General features: G+C 43.2%; 1 protein-coding gene across 2 annotated transcripts in view; it reads right to left on the bottom strand.

Moving 5' to 3' along the window:
• Positions 1-15,286, bottom strand: part of UBE2G1 (ubiquitin conjugating enzyme E2 G1) — a 44,991-nt gene that overhangs the window by 12,252 nt on the left and 17,453 nt on the right. For both annotated transcript variants that reach the window (XM_030536568.1, XM_030536567.1), the window contains exon 2: positions 4,816-4,918. In XM_030536568.1, the coding sequence (XP_030392428.1) occupies positions 4,816-4,867 (52 nt within the window). In that variant the 5' untranslated portion in view covers positions 4,868-4,918. The remainder of the gene's footprint in view (positions 1-4,815; positions 4,919-15,286) is intronic.

Raw genomic sequence — 15,286 nt, 5'->3', positions numbered from 1 at the left:
AGCCACCCAGGAGAAGAGAACAAAAAGGTGAGAACCTAACAAGTTACAGCCCCCAGATGTAGTTATAAGCCAATCAATAGCTACAAAGTGCTACCCTGAACTGTGTCTTTCTGCTGTTATGAAGATTACGTCATGGCATTTGTGTCTGTGTAATCCAATTGGCAAGAAGCAAAGTCGTAAATAGATGTCCTACTGGCATGCTCCCACTGGAGACATGGCATGATGCTTGGCTCTCTTCCCACCTTCATTCACCTCCCCCCAAAAAATTCTCTTCTTCCCATGACAGTCACTCAAAATGTTTAAAACCTTTGATAGTTGCTCTCCATTCAGGTCTACCCCTGACTCTGTTTTCAAAGAGAAACTTATGCCACATGAGTTGAGATGCTGATTAAGGGTGGCTGAGGCATTTACACTGGCCACCCCTTGCTGCGCTTTGAGTTTCAGTATGCCCCCCAGACGTCCAGCACCCCCTACTTCTGATGTAACCTGTCCATCAAAGCTGAGCTTCTGATAATCATTTGTTTCAATGTGGTTTGTTCTGGTGCCCCACCCTGGATGAAAAGGGTTTGATACTTGGTCTTGCCAGCAGACCTTCAGAACAGAGCAAGGAAGGCATTTCTCACACCTTTATAAAGGGATGCTACACTATCACTGTCATCAAACCTGATATACAATCTGCTGATTGAGTATCCTATGATGAATGATTCAAAAAGCCTGGCCTGCCTTGCATTTTCTGTTTGATATTTCTTGAACCAAGGAACCATCCCTTAAGATGGTACTATCACAATGTGTGATGCATTTTGACATTTTTAGACCACTGAGGGTGACGTTTGTACAGTGGTTGATGGGACTGGTTAGAAAAGGATTTCATTTTTTCCCCAGGTTCATGGTGAATCCAAATTGTTTCGCTGACTCTGAGAACCTGTCCAGGATAAGCTGTAGATTATATACACTATTACTAATTAGGGCACAATGATCCTCAAGAACTTTTGTCATAAGCTTTTGAAGACTGAAGAGTTTTCTATCAGTTCTTTGCCTTATGTATAGGGCCCTACCAAATTCATGACCCATTTTGGTCAATTTCATGGTCATGGGATTTTAAAAATTGTAAATTTCATTGCTTCAGCTACTTAAATCTGAAATTTCATGGTGTTGTAACTGTAGGGGTCCTGACCCGTAAAGGAGATGGGGGTTCACAAGATTGTTGTAGAGGGGTTGCAGAACTGCTACCCTTATTTCTGTGCTGCTGCTAGCAGTGGTGCTGCCTTCATGGCTGGAGAACAGCAGCTGCTGGCTGACAGCCCAGCTCCAAAGGCAGAGCCACCACCAGCAGCAGTGCAGTAATTAAGTATGGCATTATATATATTACCACCCTTACTTCCACACTGCTTCCTGTGGAGCTAGGCCCTCAGTCAGCACTCCTGCCACTCTCCGGCTACCCAGCTCTGAAGGCAGCAACACAGAAGCAAGGGTGGCCTGGTATGGTATGGTATTGCCACTCTTACTTCTGTACTGCCTTCAGAGCTGGGCACTCAGCCAGCCACTGCTCTCTGGTTGCCCAGCTCTGAGAGAAGTATGGCAATACCACAACCCCTGTAAAATAACCTTGTAACCCCCCCTGCAACTTCTTTTTGAGTCAGAACCCCCAGTTTGAAAAGCACTGTTCTCCTCATGAAGTCTGTATAGTGTGCCTTTACCCTATACAAGGCCACATTTCATGGCAGGAGGCCAAATTTCATGATCTGTGACGTGTTATTCCATGACTGTGAATTTGGTAGGGCCCTACTTATGTAAATGCCCTTTTGAAGGTTGTTAGTTGCCTAATTCAGAATGGCTATGAAGAGACTTAAGAGGACTGATGCCAGCATGCAGCCAGTTTCACCCCATTAGATATGGGGGAAAATGGTTTGAGAAGCCACTATCAGAGTTTGATTATATGGGGGTAGAAGGAATACTTCTGAAAAAAATCAGGATAGTTGCACTCTGAGTGTTTCTTTTTAAACTGGTCCTCACTTCACAGCCAGCTCTCACATAATGGCCACACTGGGTCAGACCAATGGCCCATCTAGCCCAGTATCCTCTCAAAGGGATCAGTGCCAGATGCCTTAGAGAGAATGAACAGAACAGGGCAATTTATTGAGCAATCCATCTCCTGTCATCCATTCTCAGATTCTGGAGGTCAGAGGTTTAGGGACATGTAGAGCATGGTGTGTATATGTGTGCGCACACCCCTGACCATCTTGGCTAATAACCATTGTGTGTATTTTCCTCAACATGCAGTACACCTATAGAACACTTTGCCAGGGGATGTTGTGAAGATCAAAAAATTAAATACATGGAAGACAGGTCCATCAATGGCTATTAGCTATGGTTTCAGAGTAGCAGCCATGTTAGTCTGTATCCGCAAAAACAGGAGTACTTGTGACACCTTAGAGGCTAACAAATTTATTTCAGCAGTAACTCACAAAAGCTTGAACTCATTTCTTCAAATGTATAGAACGGAACACACAGACAGAAGATATTTATACATACATACATACATGTTCGATGGATGGATGGTTGTGGCTCAGTGGATGGATCACTCAATAACTGCCTTGTTCTGTTCATTCTCCTGATGCATCTGACACCAGCTACTGTCAGAAGACAGGATACTGACCCATTATGACTATGTCAGAGCTGGGTGCAAAGTGAAGATCAAAGAAAAAGGGAAAAAAAAGTGTGACTATCCTGACTTTGAAGTATTACCTCTTTTACACCCCAAGTAGCTGCCAGTAGGCAGCAGCAGCCGCCACACCCCACAACACTGGTTCAGCTGTCAGGATAAACCAGGTAGAGGGTTGCCATGTGGGGAAAATGCCTCACTCAAAACATACTAAGTCTTCTTTGGCACACGTTGGAAAGACACTGTAAAAGACAGTATGGAACACAAGGCTTGACAAGGCACAAAAGACAGTGGCTATCTGCTGCAGCTAACTAAGTTCCCAGTTGCCTCAACCTTTTGTGCCACTGGTCTTTGACATTCTATGAAGGATACACTTATGGTTAGAGCCAAGTAATGTTTCTAACACTCGAAAGGCTTCCGTCAGCTAGTGACACTACTTGGTCTCTCGTCAAAATTTCACTTGGTTAAATGAAGTGCTATCAATTAAAAGTGCAGGCTCCAACAGCACTTTGGAAGCGAGAGTAATAGCAAAACAGTGGTTTAATTCTTCTCGATACAGCTTCTACTTCCATAAACCAAGATAGGACTTGCCATAAGGACATCTTAGTCAAAATTTTACCCCAAAGACTACTATCTTGACAACTGTTGCCCATCCATATTAGTAACATTTAGAAGCAGTCTGAATATGCTTTATAAAAAAAATGTTCTAGGTTGAGTGACTCCAGGCACTAGAAATAGGAATAAGCATTTTGAATTTGGGTCCCAAGATTCATGAGCAGGAAGCACCTTGAACTACACAAGTCAACTGACCTCCAGCCCCACCCCCAAATCCTTAAGTGAATTATTTGGAGCCCTGTTGGGCATTGGAGGGAGGCAATATATAGCTGGAAAGGCCTGCTGTAAACAAACAAAGGGGTAAGTGCACACAAGTGACTGGGCAACAAAATGGCAGATGAAATTCAATCTGGATAAATGCAAAGGAATGCACACTGGAAAACAATTCCAACTACAAATATAAAATGAGGGTCTAAGTTAGCTGTCATCACTCAAGATAGATCTTAGAGTCATTGCAGATAGTTCTCTGAAGACATCCACTCAATGTTCAGTGGCAGTCAAAAAACTAACCATGTTGAGAATCGTTAAGAAAGGGATAGATAAGACAGAAAATATATTGCTTCTATATACATCCATGGTATGCCCACATCCTGAATACTGCGTGCAGATGTGGTTGCTCCCATCTCAAAAAAAGATATTGGAATTGGAAAAAGGTTCAGAAAAGGGGCAACAAAAATGATTAAGGGTATGGAACAGCTTCCATATGAGAAGCAATTAATAAGACTGGGAGTTTTCAGCTTGGAAAAAAGAGATGACCAGTGGGGGAGGGGGGAATCTGATAGAGATCTAGAAAATCCATGATGGATGTGCAGAAACAGTAAACACTTCCTTATTTACACACACCACAAGATCTAGGAGTCACCAAATAAAACTAATGGACAGCAGGTTTAGAAAAAAACAACAACTATTTCTTCATACAATGCATTGTCAACTTCTGGAACTCTGCCAGACGATGTTGTGAAAGCCAAGACTATAACAGGGTTAAAAAAGAACTAGGTATATTCATGGAGGATAGGTCCATCAACGGCTATTAGCCAGCTTGGGCACGGATGGTGTCCTTAGCCTCTTTGCCAAAAGCTGGGAATAAGTGACGGGATGGATCACTTGATGATTCTCTGTTCTGTTCATTACCTCTAGGGCACCTGGTGTTGACCACTGTTGGAAGACAGGACACTAGGCTAGATGGACCTTTGGTCTGACCCAGTAGGGCCGTTCTTATGAGCAAGTAGAGAATCCCAGAAGCTCTTTTATTCCATTCCTTCCCCAAAGAGGAGTCAAATGCATAATGAAGGATCATTTTCCATGTTCCACAGAACTTGCAAATACTTTTGCTGTTAGAGGTATTTGCAATGTAAGACTCAGGACATGCCCAGTAATCCAACAACTACAATGTCTGCTGTAAAAAGAGCACCAAGCTATTAAAACCTTACTCTTAAACTAGGGTTAACGTGAACATTACACATTGTGGTTAGAATCTCAGCAAGAAGTTTTTAGCAAGCTAGGGTACACACTGTTTTACTATGATTGCTAGTACTTACTACAATGTATCTGGAGGACCAATAATGAGGACTTCCCATCTGTAAAGATCATTGTCGTCTATTAAACCTGCTGAAAAACCTTCCACTGGATTTTTGTTGAGCTCTGTTTTTAAAAAAAAAAAAAGAAAAGAAAAAACTTGTGAGCCTTTGTGCACTTTAATATAATCTGCATACTTAACTAGCATACAGAGGTTGGGAAGAGGACTAGTTATAAAAATAGTCACTTAGATCACTGGTCAGGGTCTGGTGCCCCTTAACGCATCATCATCTGCAAATACTTTTTTTACACCTCACTTTGTATATAGTAGGTCCTTGGGCTCAGTCCTGTATCTAGTGACTACATTACTATCATGATCTCTAATCTGCCTGCTCCAGAAGAAGAGTCAAAGATCTAGGAAGGAAATCCTGAGACGGTAAGTGCTAGAACAAGTTTGAGGCTCAGACAATGCTAGAGAACTTGTAATTCAGTAATCAGTCTTGCAGACCCAATAGCAATGGCACTTACTATGTGGTGTGGTATTCCTAATATTGGAGGGTACATTTTAGCCTTATCAGCCACAGCACAAGAGCAAGAGTGGAGAGATTATTCTTGCTGTATTTGAAAAAAAAGTCAGTATTTTTAAATTGATATTTAGTCACAACCTAGTGGTTCACAAGGACCAAAAGGTAGTTTAACAGGATTAGGGTTGGGAGAAAGAACCCCTGGCACAAGCCTCTTTTAGTCTATGTTATGTCCCCCCTCATCCACTGGGATGCTATTTTATCTTCCTTGTGCTTCTAGGCTGGCCATATACATTATGGCAGCAGTTCTCAAATGGTGGGTCATGACCCCCATTTAATGGGATTTTCAGATCTGGCTTAGACTTGCTGGGGCTCAGGGCTGAATCCTGAGCCTCACCACCCAGGGCCTAAGCTGAAGCCGGAGGGATTCAGCCCTCAGGTTACAAACTGAGGCTGAAGCCCTTGAGCTTCGGCTTTGACCCCTTGCCTGCCCAGGGCAGTGGGGCTCAGGATTTGGTTCCCCCTCCTGGGACAGTCTAGTAATTTTTGTTGTCAGAAGGTGGTTGGGGGTGCAGGAGAGTGGTTAAAGTCACCTTGTTTCCAGATAAATGATTAAGTGAAGTAAACGCAGGTAACCCTGGCAAGTGACCCGTACTCACATGCTGCAGAGAAGGTGAAAACCTCACGAGGTCACTGCCAATCTGACCTACGGAAAAACTCCCTTCCCTAGCCCACATTGTGATAAATTTGACCCATGAGAGCACAAACCAACCGAGTGTGTAAGAGATAATGCTCAGTGCCACCTGAGAGCTGTGGCCCACCCCACCCATGTCCCATTTCCAACCATGGCCATTCCTGATGCTTCAGGGCAAGGAGATATAACTTTCCAGAATTCCGGGGGGGCGGGGGGAGAAGAATCTCTTCCTGTTCCTCACAAGTTCCCGATTGAAACCCCAAAAAACCATGAGCTTCAGGAATGCAAGAAACTAGAAGTGAGTCCCAAGGCTATTGAGTCCTGCCCGCTTCCTTCACAAGCAACCCTATAATTCAATTGCATCCTATTTCTCCAGCTGCCTTATAAAGCTAAGCAAGTTGTCTGCCCCCACAACTTATTGGGAGTCTGTTCCAGAACCTCACCCTTCTGACTGTTAGAAACCTTCTGCAAATTTTCATTCTTAATATATTCATGGCCAGTTTACGACCACAAGAACAAATGGATATACTGTCCTTTAGCTTAAATAGCTCTTCACCCTCCCTGGTATTTACCCCTCTTAATATATTTAGAGAGCAATCATATTCCCTCTCAGCATTCTTTTTGCTAGCCTAAACAAACCAAGCTCTTCCAGTTTTCCTCTCATAGACAGGATGATTAGGTTAATGGAGGACCTACTCGTTTTCTGTACCTCTTCATTTGTTTTTCTTGAATATGGATGACCAGAATTGTACACAGTATTCCAGATGTATTCTTCCCAGTGTCTTGTACAACGGGGGCATTCATCCTTCTCTCTCTACTGGAAATTCCTTTCCTAATGCCATCCTAAGATTGCACTTGCCTTTCCACAGCCACACCACACTGGTTGCTCATGGTTATTCTATGATTGGCCTACATGCCCAGGTGTGTCTCCTCCTCTGTTGCTTCCAACTGATAAGTCCCACACTCATAGCAGAAATTAGAGCCTAACTACATGACCTTGCACTCTGTACTACTGTGGACTAGAGTGAGAGAAATGGGATGAAGTTTTGATGTCATCCAGATCTTCCTGTAGAATATTCCATCCTCCTCTGTATTGAGAGCATCTCGCAACTTCGTATCAGAAAGTTTCATTAGCACACCTACTTTTTGCACCAAGGTCTTAAGTATTTTCACTAAAGATCCATCCTTGAGGAACTTCACTACTACCTATCAGTTTAACATGCCAGATTTCAGTATTATGGAAGGTAGCAGAGAAACTTGGAGCTTGGTTTCCATTTCTAGACATTTATTTCCATCAGCTGCACTGACTTCATGCTCCCTATTATTGAAAACTGATGCAGAGTATTCATTTAGATTTTGAACCACACCTAGTTTCTCTTTAATCTCCTTCTCATCCACAAAGCATAGCCACCCAACCTCATCCATCTTTATTCATACCACTAAAAAACCACCACACACAAAACAAAAAAACAACCCTCTCCCCCCCCCAAAAAAAGAGTATTGTAACATTTCCCCTCGATAAACTCTAATCATGCTTGACTTCGTAAATCTCAAGGTTATTCCCACATTTTCTAGCTTCTGCAAAGTAGTTTTCTTTGTGGATCAACCCCTCTCCATTTTCTATAGGCTCTCTGCTTACACCTACATATTTGAGATGGTCATTCATCCAGTGGGGTCAGGAGCCTCCAATTTTTTTCCCCCTTGCTTAGAATGACTTTTTCAGATGGAGTCTCTTCAAATCAGCAATACAAAAACTAAACCTCCTTCACATTTAAGTTACTGAGCTCTTCAGCCCAGTTGACTTCTTTAATTCCCCTGATTTCCCCAAGTAAAAAAAAATTATATATAAAAAAAATAGATGGCACAGTTGATTATCCTATTTAATTCCAACTGAACTAACTCTTGATCCAAGGTTATTTCTGACAGCCAGCTCTAAGGTGTTCTCACTACTTACTAAAACCAGGTCTAAAACTGCACCATCTCTTGTTACTTCTTTTTCTTGGTAAAGAAAGGAAAAACTCACGTAACACATCCACAAGTAAATGGGCCCTACCACTGCTGATAGCATTTATGCTCCAATCTCTATCTAGTAAATTAATGTCTCATTATAGCATAATTCCCCAAGTATTTCTTTAATATTAAAAATATCACTATCCATATTAGACAGTTCCCAGAACATCTAAAATATGAAGTTTTGCCCCTTGAAATGAATGAAGCATAAGTATGTCTTGACTCAGGTGAAAGTTTAAGACCTTGCCTAAAGGTTGTTTCAAAGTTGCTGTCCTTGCGAGACAGAGCAGAAAGATCAAAGCTTGAATCTCACTCATCCTGCAAGCTGAAGTAGTTGCCACTCAGAATGCAGTCTTACTTGCTAGGTAAAACAATCTGACACTGTTTGAAAGGGAGTTCGATCAGAAGCAAGGACCAAACTGGAGTCCCATACAGAACGGCTAGAGAGGAAATACTTTTGCAGTTTCAAAAATCTAGGACTATTGAGACATCTTGTATGGGAGGATGACAAGCTGATAGTGGCCAAATGGACTCTCAAACCTGTTTATAGCTCAATGTCTAAGGAATGGAAGTCTCCAGTGGATGAAGACAATGTTTTCTTTCCCGTTATTTTAACCTGGTGGATACTTACCTGTTCTGAATTGGAAAGTCCTGAAACTATACCAAGCAGCTTCTATCCATGGAGGTCAACCAACCAGCATTAAATCTGTCAGATGCAGAGCCAGTGTACGCTCTAATTTTTCCAATGCACGTGCAGAATGAATTGTTATGTGCACCAATATGGAGGTGGTGAGTGACAACATGTATATCGGCACACAATAAAATTTAAATGGCAGGAGTAGGGCTGAGAAGCAGGGATGAGGGCTCTGTCTCGGGGTGCAGAAACTTGCAAATTGGGCGGGGGGGGGGGGGGTGATGTGTCTGTCTCCTAGAGCCAACAAGGAACCAGGGCAGGGAAAATACATCTAAGCTAAGCATCTAATATTGTAGAAATAGTAAGTAATAGTGAAGAAATGCTTTAGGTCATCTTTTGTTTTAGCTTGTGACTCTTCCCTGTGCTAAGAGTGAGGTTTATCCCTGTTTTTGTAATTCAAAAAAGTTTTGCCTAGAGGGGAAATCCTCTAGGTTTTTTAATCTAGTTAGTCTGTAAAGTACTTACCATCCTGATTTTTCTTTAAGGAAACTTCTTTTAAGAAGCCAATTGATTTTTAATGTTCTCTCAAGATCCAAGGGTTTGGGTCTATGTTCACCTGTATCAACTGGTAAGGGTATTATTCTCAAGCCTTCCCCAGGAAAGGGGGTGCAGGGCTGGGGGGGGGGAGAATAAGACTCCAAGCAGTCCTTTCCCTGATTTTTTGTCTAACATCACTTGCTGGTGGCAGCATGCTATTCAAGGCAAGGTGGAATTTGTGCCTTGGGAAAAAGTTTAACCTGAAATGGTAAAAATAAGCTGGGGGGTGGGGGGTCTTTCATGCGGGTCCTGCATCTGTACCTCAGAGTTCAAAGCGGAGAAGGAACCCTGACCACCTAGCCAGTTATTCCCCATGTTGCAGTCGATTTTTCCTTCCCAAGTGAAGTGCTTTGTGCTTGTTTTTGCTGAATTTCATATTGCTGAACGTAGACCAGTCCTCCAATTTGTCAAGAGCTGGCTGAAATCTAATCCTGTCCTCCAAAGTGCTTGGAACCCCTCCTAGTTTAGGGTCCTCTGGGAATTTTAAAAGCATACTCCTAACTTGTTGATATACACGGCAGGCAGTACTGTCTGCCAAGATATGAATGGTAGCTTCTACCCCTTGTGAAGGGAACAATCTGCATGTCTTATTGCTCTTATTTCCAAGACATCTGTGAGACTGGTCCCCTGTGGACTCACACAGCCTAGAGTCTGAAGTGCAGGTTCCCTCCCCACCCCAACTTTTCCTGAAGGAGTCAAACTCTTACAACCCCCTATAATTTCACACATGGTTGAAAGACAAAGGGTATCTGAAATGAGAATGGTCAGAGGTGAATTCTGGCATTTGGTATCAAGAAAGCCATGGACCTAGTCATTTGAAGCAGACTTAGTGATGTGGTGAATTGTGGAAAAAACTTGTCTTAGTAGGTGATTGCTCCTATGAGCTCCACTGACTGAGTGGGAATGCATGTCTAAGCAGGCATCACTTCTGCTTTGGTACCAACCCTGCACTGTCATTTGCTGACAGTTGACAACCTATGGTACTGTCAATTCTGGTACCCTCTATTGCATCTGACTTGGTACTGAACTGGGGAGAGAGAGTTTCCTCTCCGCTACTTTTGACATTGCTGCAGACTTGCAGCATCACCCTATCCTGGCATAGAACCCCCCTTTTCCATCCTCCTTTACAACATCTAGGGATTTGAGGCTCTCTTTCGAACCTTCTCTCCTTTCCTGGAGGTTTCACTCCTATCTGTAGGCTCTAAATCCAATACAGTATCAGACTTTGGTTACTGGCCATGGAAACATCCTTACACCACTTTCTTGGAACTGACTTCTCATCAAGTCCTGTTACTCCATAGGGGATAGCACCATGCACAGGCAAGTTACACTGTTCAGCTTAACCTACATTTTCTAGAAGCCCTTCTCTGGGAGCTGCTACTTTGTCACCTGAGACACAGAGGAGAGCTAAGGAAAAGTGACATCCTATTCTATCTAATCATAAGCATGAGGTGGACAGATTTCAACCCCCATGGATGCCCCCTCCTTAACCCTGCATGCCTCAACCTAGGATGCAGTCCTGGCCACCTCATTCTCACTTCATGTCTCCATATAGTGTGGGACATTTTGCTCCTACTCAATCCCTTATATCAATAGACCCTCAAAACAATTCAGCTACCTCAACCTAAAGTTGCTCATGCAGAGAATCAGAACACAAAGAGGGTAACTGAACAAAACCCACTGATGCATAGCTCTTTTGACATGTAAAGTCTTTAATCTCAGAGCCTGGGATTACCTCTAACATCTGGAGCATTTGCTGACTGTTGGAGGACTGCACAACAGACTTCAGCTGGAACACTTTCAGAGTCAGACGGTCCCTTTGTAGGCTTTTTTAAATGCACTGAAAACTGAGGTGGTTCCATCTCATTGTCATGGGTGGCAAGAAACTGAGTGGCATCTGGCTTGCTCCACCCTTTATGTCCTTAAGAGGCATGAGGGTGTGTAAGGTACAGCTACTGCCTTCACAGATACTGCTGGTTAGCTTACTCATAGACTCTAGGACTGGAAGGGACCTCGAGAGGTCATCGAGTCCAGTCCCCTGCCCTCATGGCAGGACCAAATACTGTCTAGACCATCCCTAATAGACACTTATCTAACCTACTCTTAAATATCTCCAGAGATGGAGATTCCACAACTTCCCTAGGCAATCTATTCCAGTGTTTAACTACCCTGACAGTTAGGAACTTTTTCCTAATGTCCAACCTAAATCTCCCTTGCTGCAGTTTAAGCCCATTGCTTCTTGTTCTATCATTGGAGGCTAAGGTGAACAAGTTTTCGCCCTCCTCCTGATGACACCCTTTTAGATACCTGAAAACTGCTATCATGTCCCCTCTCAGTCTTCTCTTTTCCAAACTAAACAAACCCAATTCCTTCAGCCTTCCTTCATAGGTCATGTTCTCATGACCTTTAATCATTCTTGTTGCTCTTCTCTGGACCCTCTCCAATTTCTCCACATCTTTCTTGAAATGCGGTGCCCAGAACTGGACGCAATACTCCAGTTGAGGCCTAACCAGTGCAGAGTAAATCGGAAGAATGACTTCTCGTGTCTTGTTTACAACACACCTGTTAATGCATCCCAGAATCACGTTTGCTTTTTTTGCAACAGTATCACACTGTTGACTCATATTAAGCTTGTGGTCTACTATGACTCCTAGATCTCTTTCTGCCATACTCCTTCCTATGGAGTCTCTTCCCATTCTGTATGTGTGAAACTCATTGTTCCTTCCTAGGTGGAGCACTTTGCATTTATCTTTATTGAACTTCATCCTGTTTACCTCAGACCATTTCTCCAATTTATCCAGATCATTTTGAATTTTGACCCTATCCTCCAAAGCAGTTGCAATCCCTCCCAGTTTGGTATCGTCCGCAAACTTAATAAGCGTACTTTCTATGCCAACATCTAAATCGTTGATGAAGATATTGAACAGAACCGGTCCCAAAACAGACCCCTGCGGAACCCCACTTGTTATACCTTTCCAGCAGGATTGGGAGCCATTAACAACTACTCTCCGAGTACGGTTATCCAGCCAGTTATGCACCCACCTTATAGTAGCCCCATCTAAATTGTACTTTCCTAGTTTATCTATAAGAATATCATGCGAGACCGTATCAAATGCCTTACTAAAGTGTAGGTATATCACATCCACCGCTTCTCCCTTATCCACAAGGTTCGTTATCCTATCAAAGAACGCTATCAGATTAGTTTGACACGATTTGTTTTTCACAAATCCATGCTGGCTATTCCCTATCACCTTACCACCTTCCAAGTGTTTGTAGATGATTTCTTTGATTATCTGCTCCATTATCTTCCCTGGCACAGAAGTTAAACTAACTGGTCTGTAGTTTCCCGGGTTGTTTTTATTTCCCTTTTTATAGATGGGCACTATATTTGCCCCCTTCCAGTCTTCTGGAATCTCCCCCGTCTCCCATGATTTCCCAAAGATAATAGCTAGAGGCTCAGATACTTCTTCTATTAACTCCTTGAGTATTCTAGGATGCATTTCATCAGGCCCTGGTGACTTGCAGGCATCTAACTTTTCTAAGTGATTTTTTACTTGCTCTTTTTTTTATTTTATCTTCTAAACCTACCCTCTTCCCGTAAGCATTCACTATACTAGACATTCCTTCAGACTTCTCAGTGAAGACCGAAACAAAGAAGTCATTAAGCATCTCTGCCATTTCCAAGTCTCCCGTTACTGTTTCCCCCTCCTCATTGAGCAGAGGGCCTACCCTGTCCTTAGTCTTCCTCTTGCTTCTAATGTATTGATAAAAAGTCTTCTTGTTTCCCTTTATTCCCATAGCTAGTTTGAGTTCATTCTGTGCCTTTGCTTTTCTAATCTTGCCTCTGCATTCCTGTGTTATTTGTCTATATTCATCCTTCGTGATCTGACCTAGTTTCCATTTTTTATATGACGCCTTTTTATTTTGTAGGTCACGCAAGATCTCGTGGTTAAACCAAGGTGGTCTTTTGCCACATTTTCTATCTTTCCTAACCATCGGAATAACTTGCTTTTGGGCCCTTAATAGTGTCCCTTTGAAAAACTGCCAACTTTCCTCAGTTGTTTTTCCCCTCAGTCTTAATTCCCATGGGACCTTACCTATCAGCTCTCTGAGCTTACCAAAATCCGCCTTCCTGAAATCCATTGTCTCTATTCTGCTGTACTCCCTTCTACCCTTCCTTAGAATTGCAAATTCTATGATTTCATGATCACTTTCACCCAAGCTTCCTTCTACTTTCAAATTCTCAACAAGTTCCTCCCTATTTGTTAAAATCAAGTCTAGAACAGCTTCCCCCCTAGTAGCTTTTTCAACTTTCTGAAATAAAAAGTTGTCTGCTATGCAGTCCAAGAATTTATTGGATAGTCTGTGCCCCGCGGTGTTATTTTCCCAATATATATCTGGATAGTTGAAGTCCCCCATCACCACCAAATCTTGGGCTTTGGATTAACTCATGCAGCTCCATGGCCACCCAGAAGGTTCAGAGGGCCTGAGGTCTTGTGCGGCAGGCCGTCCTTCCGCTCCAGGACCCACCGCTGAATTACTCCGGAGATCTGCAGCAGGCGCCCCCCCCGCCAAATTAACTCCAAAGCGGGACGCGCCACCCGAGTGCCGGGTCTTTGACAGCAATTTTGGCGTGGGGGGGTCCTTTTCCAACCCCCTGCTGCTAAAGACCCGGAGCGGAAGAAGCTCCAGGGGCCTGGGCCCCACAGAGGTTTTCCCAGGCCCCTCAAGCAAGTGAAGGACCCCACTCCAGGGGCCCTGAAAATGTCTTGTGGGGGCCCCTGTAGGGCCTGGAGCAGATTACTTCACTTGCTGCCCCTCTGGGTGGCCCTGTGCAGATCATGCGTGCATGCACCAGGGATGGGAATCTGTGGATACTTGAAAAGGCAGTTCCTTAAAGCTCACCACATGAGCTGAAATGCCTACATCTTCAAAAATAATGGAGACACGAAGTTGGATTTGTGTCCTTCGTTGTGTTGTATGAACAAGACCTTAGCCTAACCTTCTTTCTTCCAAGGAAAGATTATCAAATTTAAATATAAGTTTTCACTAACCAGGAGTTGCTTCCTAGATATTTGAGGCAAGGCTCACATAGGATTGTTTAAGGTAGAAGAAAATCAAGTTCAGTGTAAAAACAAAGCAAGTGTTTTGATCGATTTTTTTAGGAGGTATGACGACAGCTACCTGAAGTCTAGTTTAACTGATTCAATCCTTCACAACCAAGCCCTTGTATCTCTACATCCTCACTGATGAGACGCTTCACATTATGGGTTTAATGTGACCTGCTGGACTCCTCTCAAGCCTCTATCAATCTACCCTGACACCACTACCACCACATTCCCCCGCTTTCCCTGCCCTTAGTCTCTTCACTGGCTCTTTAAGCGTCAGATTCGGATTCCTTGCCTTTCAGGTTAACCTTGAGTACTGCTGTTTCTTAAGCTAGTAATGAAGTGGGGATACACCTATTCTTTTCTGCTAATCCAGCTACTGTGCTGATCAAGTGTTATTCTGCACTGTGATCACACTCTTTAATTAAACTAGCCTGAGCTAACTCTGCAGTAGAGATAAGTCCTTGGTCTGGCCTTTTCTTCAGGCATTAACTTTGGTCCTACAGGCTATGCAAGTGATACTGATGCATAAAAATCAAGCTGTGTGTTATGCATGATGAGACTCAGGGAGAATTAAGTCAGACATTTAATTGTGTTTGGTTCTGGACGTGTTACTGCCCTTGGTCACTCACTTTCCAGGAGTCAGCTGTCTAGTCTAGACCCAGTTATAAGAGTTGTCTCCAACACTCATGAGCCATCATGGAGGACTGCTGTCCCAGATAGTTAGAGCCAGTCCCATCGAGGACTTCTAATATCAGCATCTCTTTCGACCCAGCTCTGAATTAACTCCCCACTGAACAGAGCAAAGCACCTGCAAGGAGAAGGCGCATGCACAGAGTGTTCATAGCAAGCTCTAATGCTATGCATATGGACTGCTGTGTTTTGTACTGGCTAGAACCTTTACAGATTGAATGACTCTGCTTTTAA

The sequence above is a fragment of the Gopherus evgoodei genome, chromosome 17, assembly GCF_007399415.2.
Source record: "Gopherus evgoodei ecotype Sinaloan lineage chromosome 17, rGopEvg1_v1.p, whole genome shotgun sequence".
In the NCBI taxonomy this organism is placed as follows: domain Eukaryota; kingdom Metazoa; phylum Chordata; order Testudines; family Testudinidae; genus Gopherus; species Gopherus evgoodei.
Note: the sequence above shows the minus strand (reverse complement) of the source record. Positions and strands in the feature narration are given on the sequence as shown.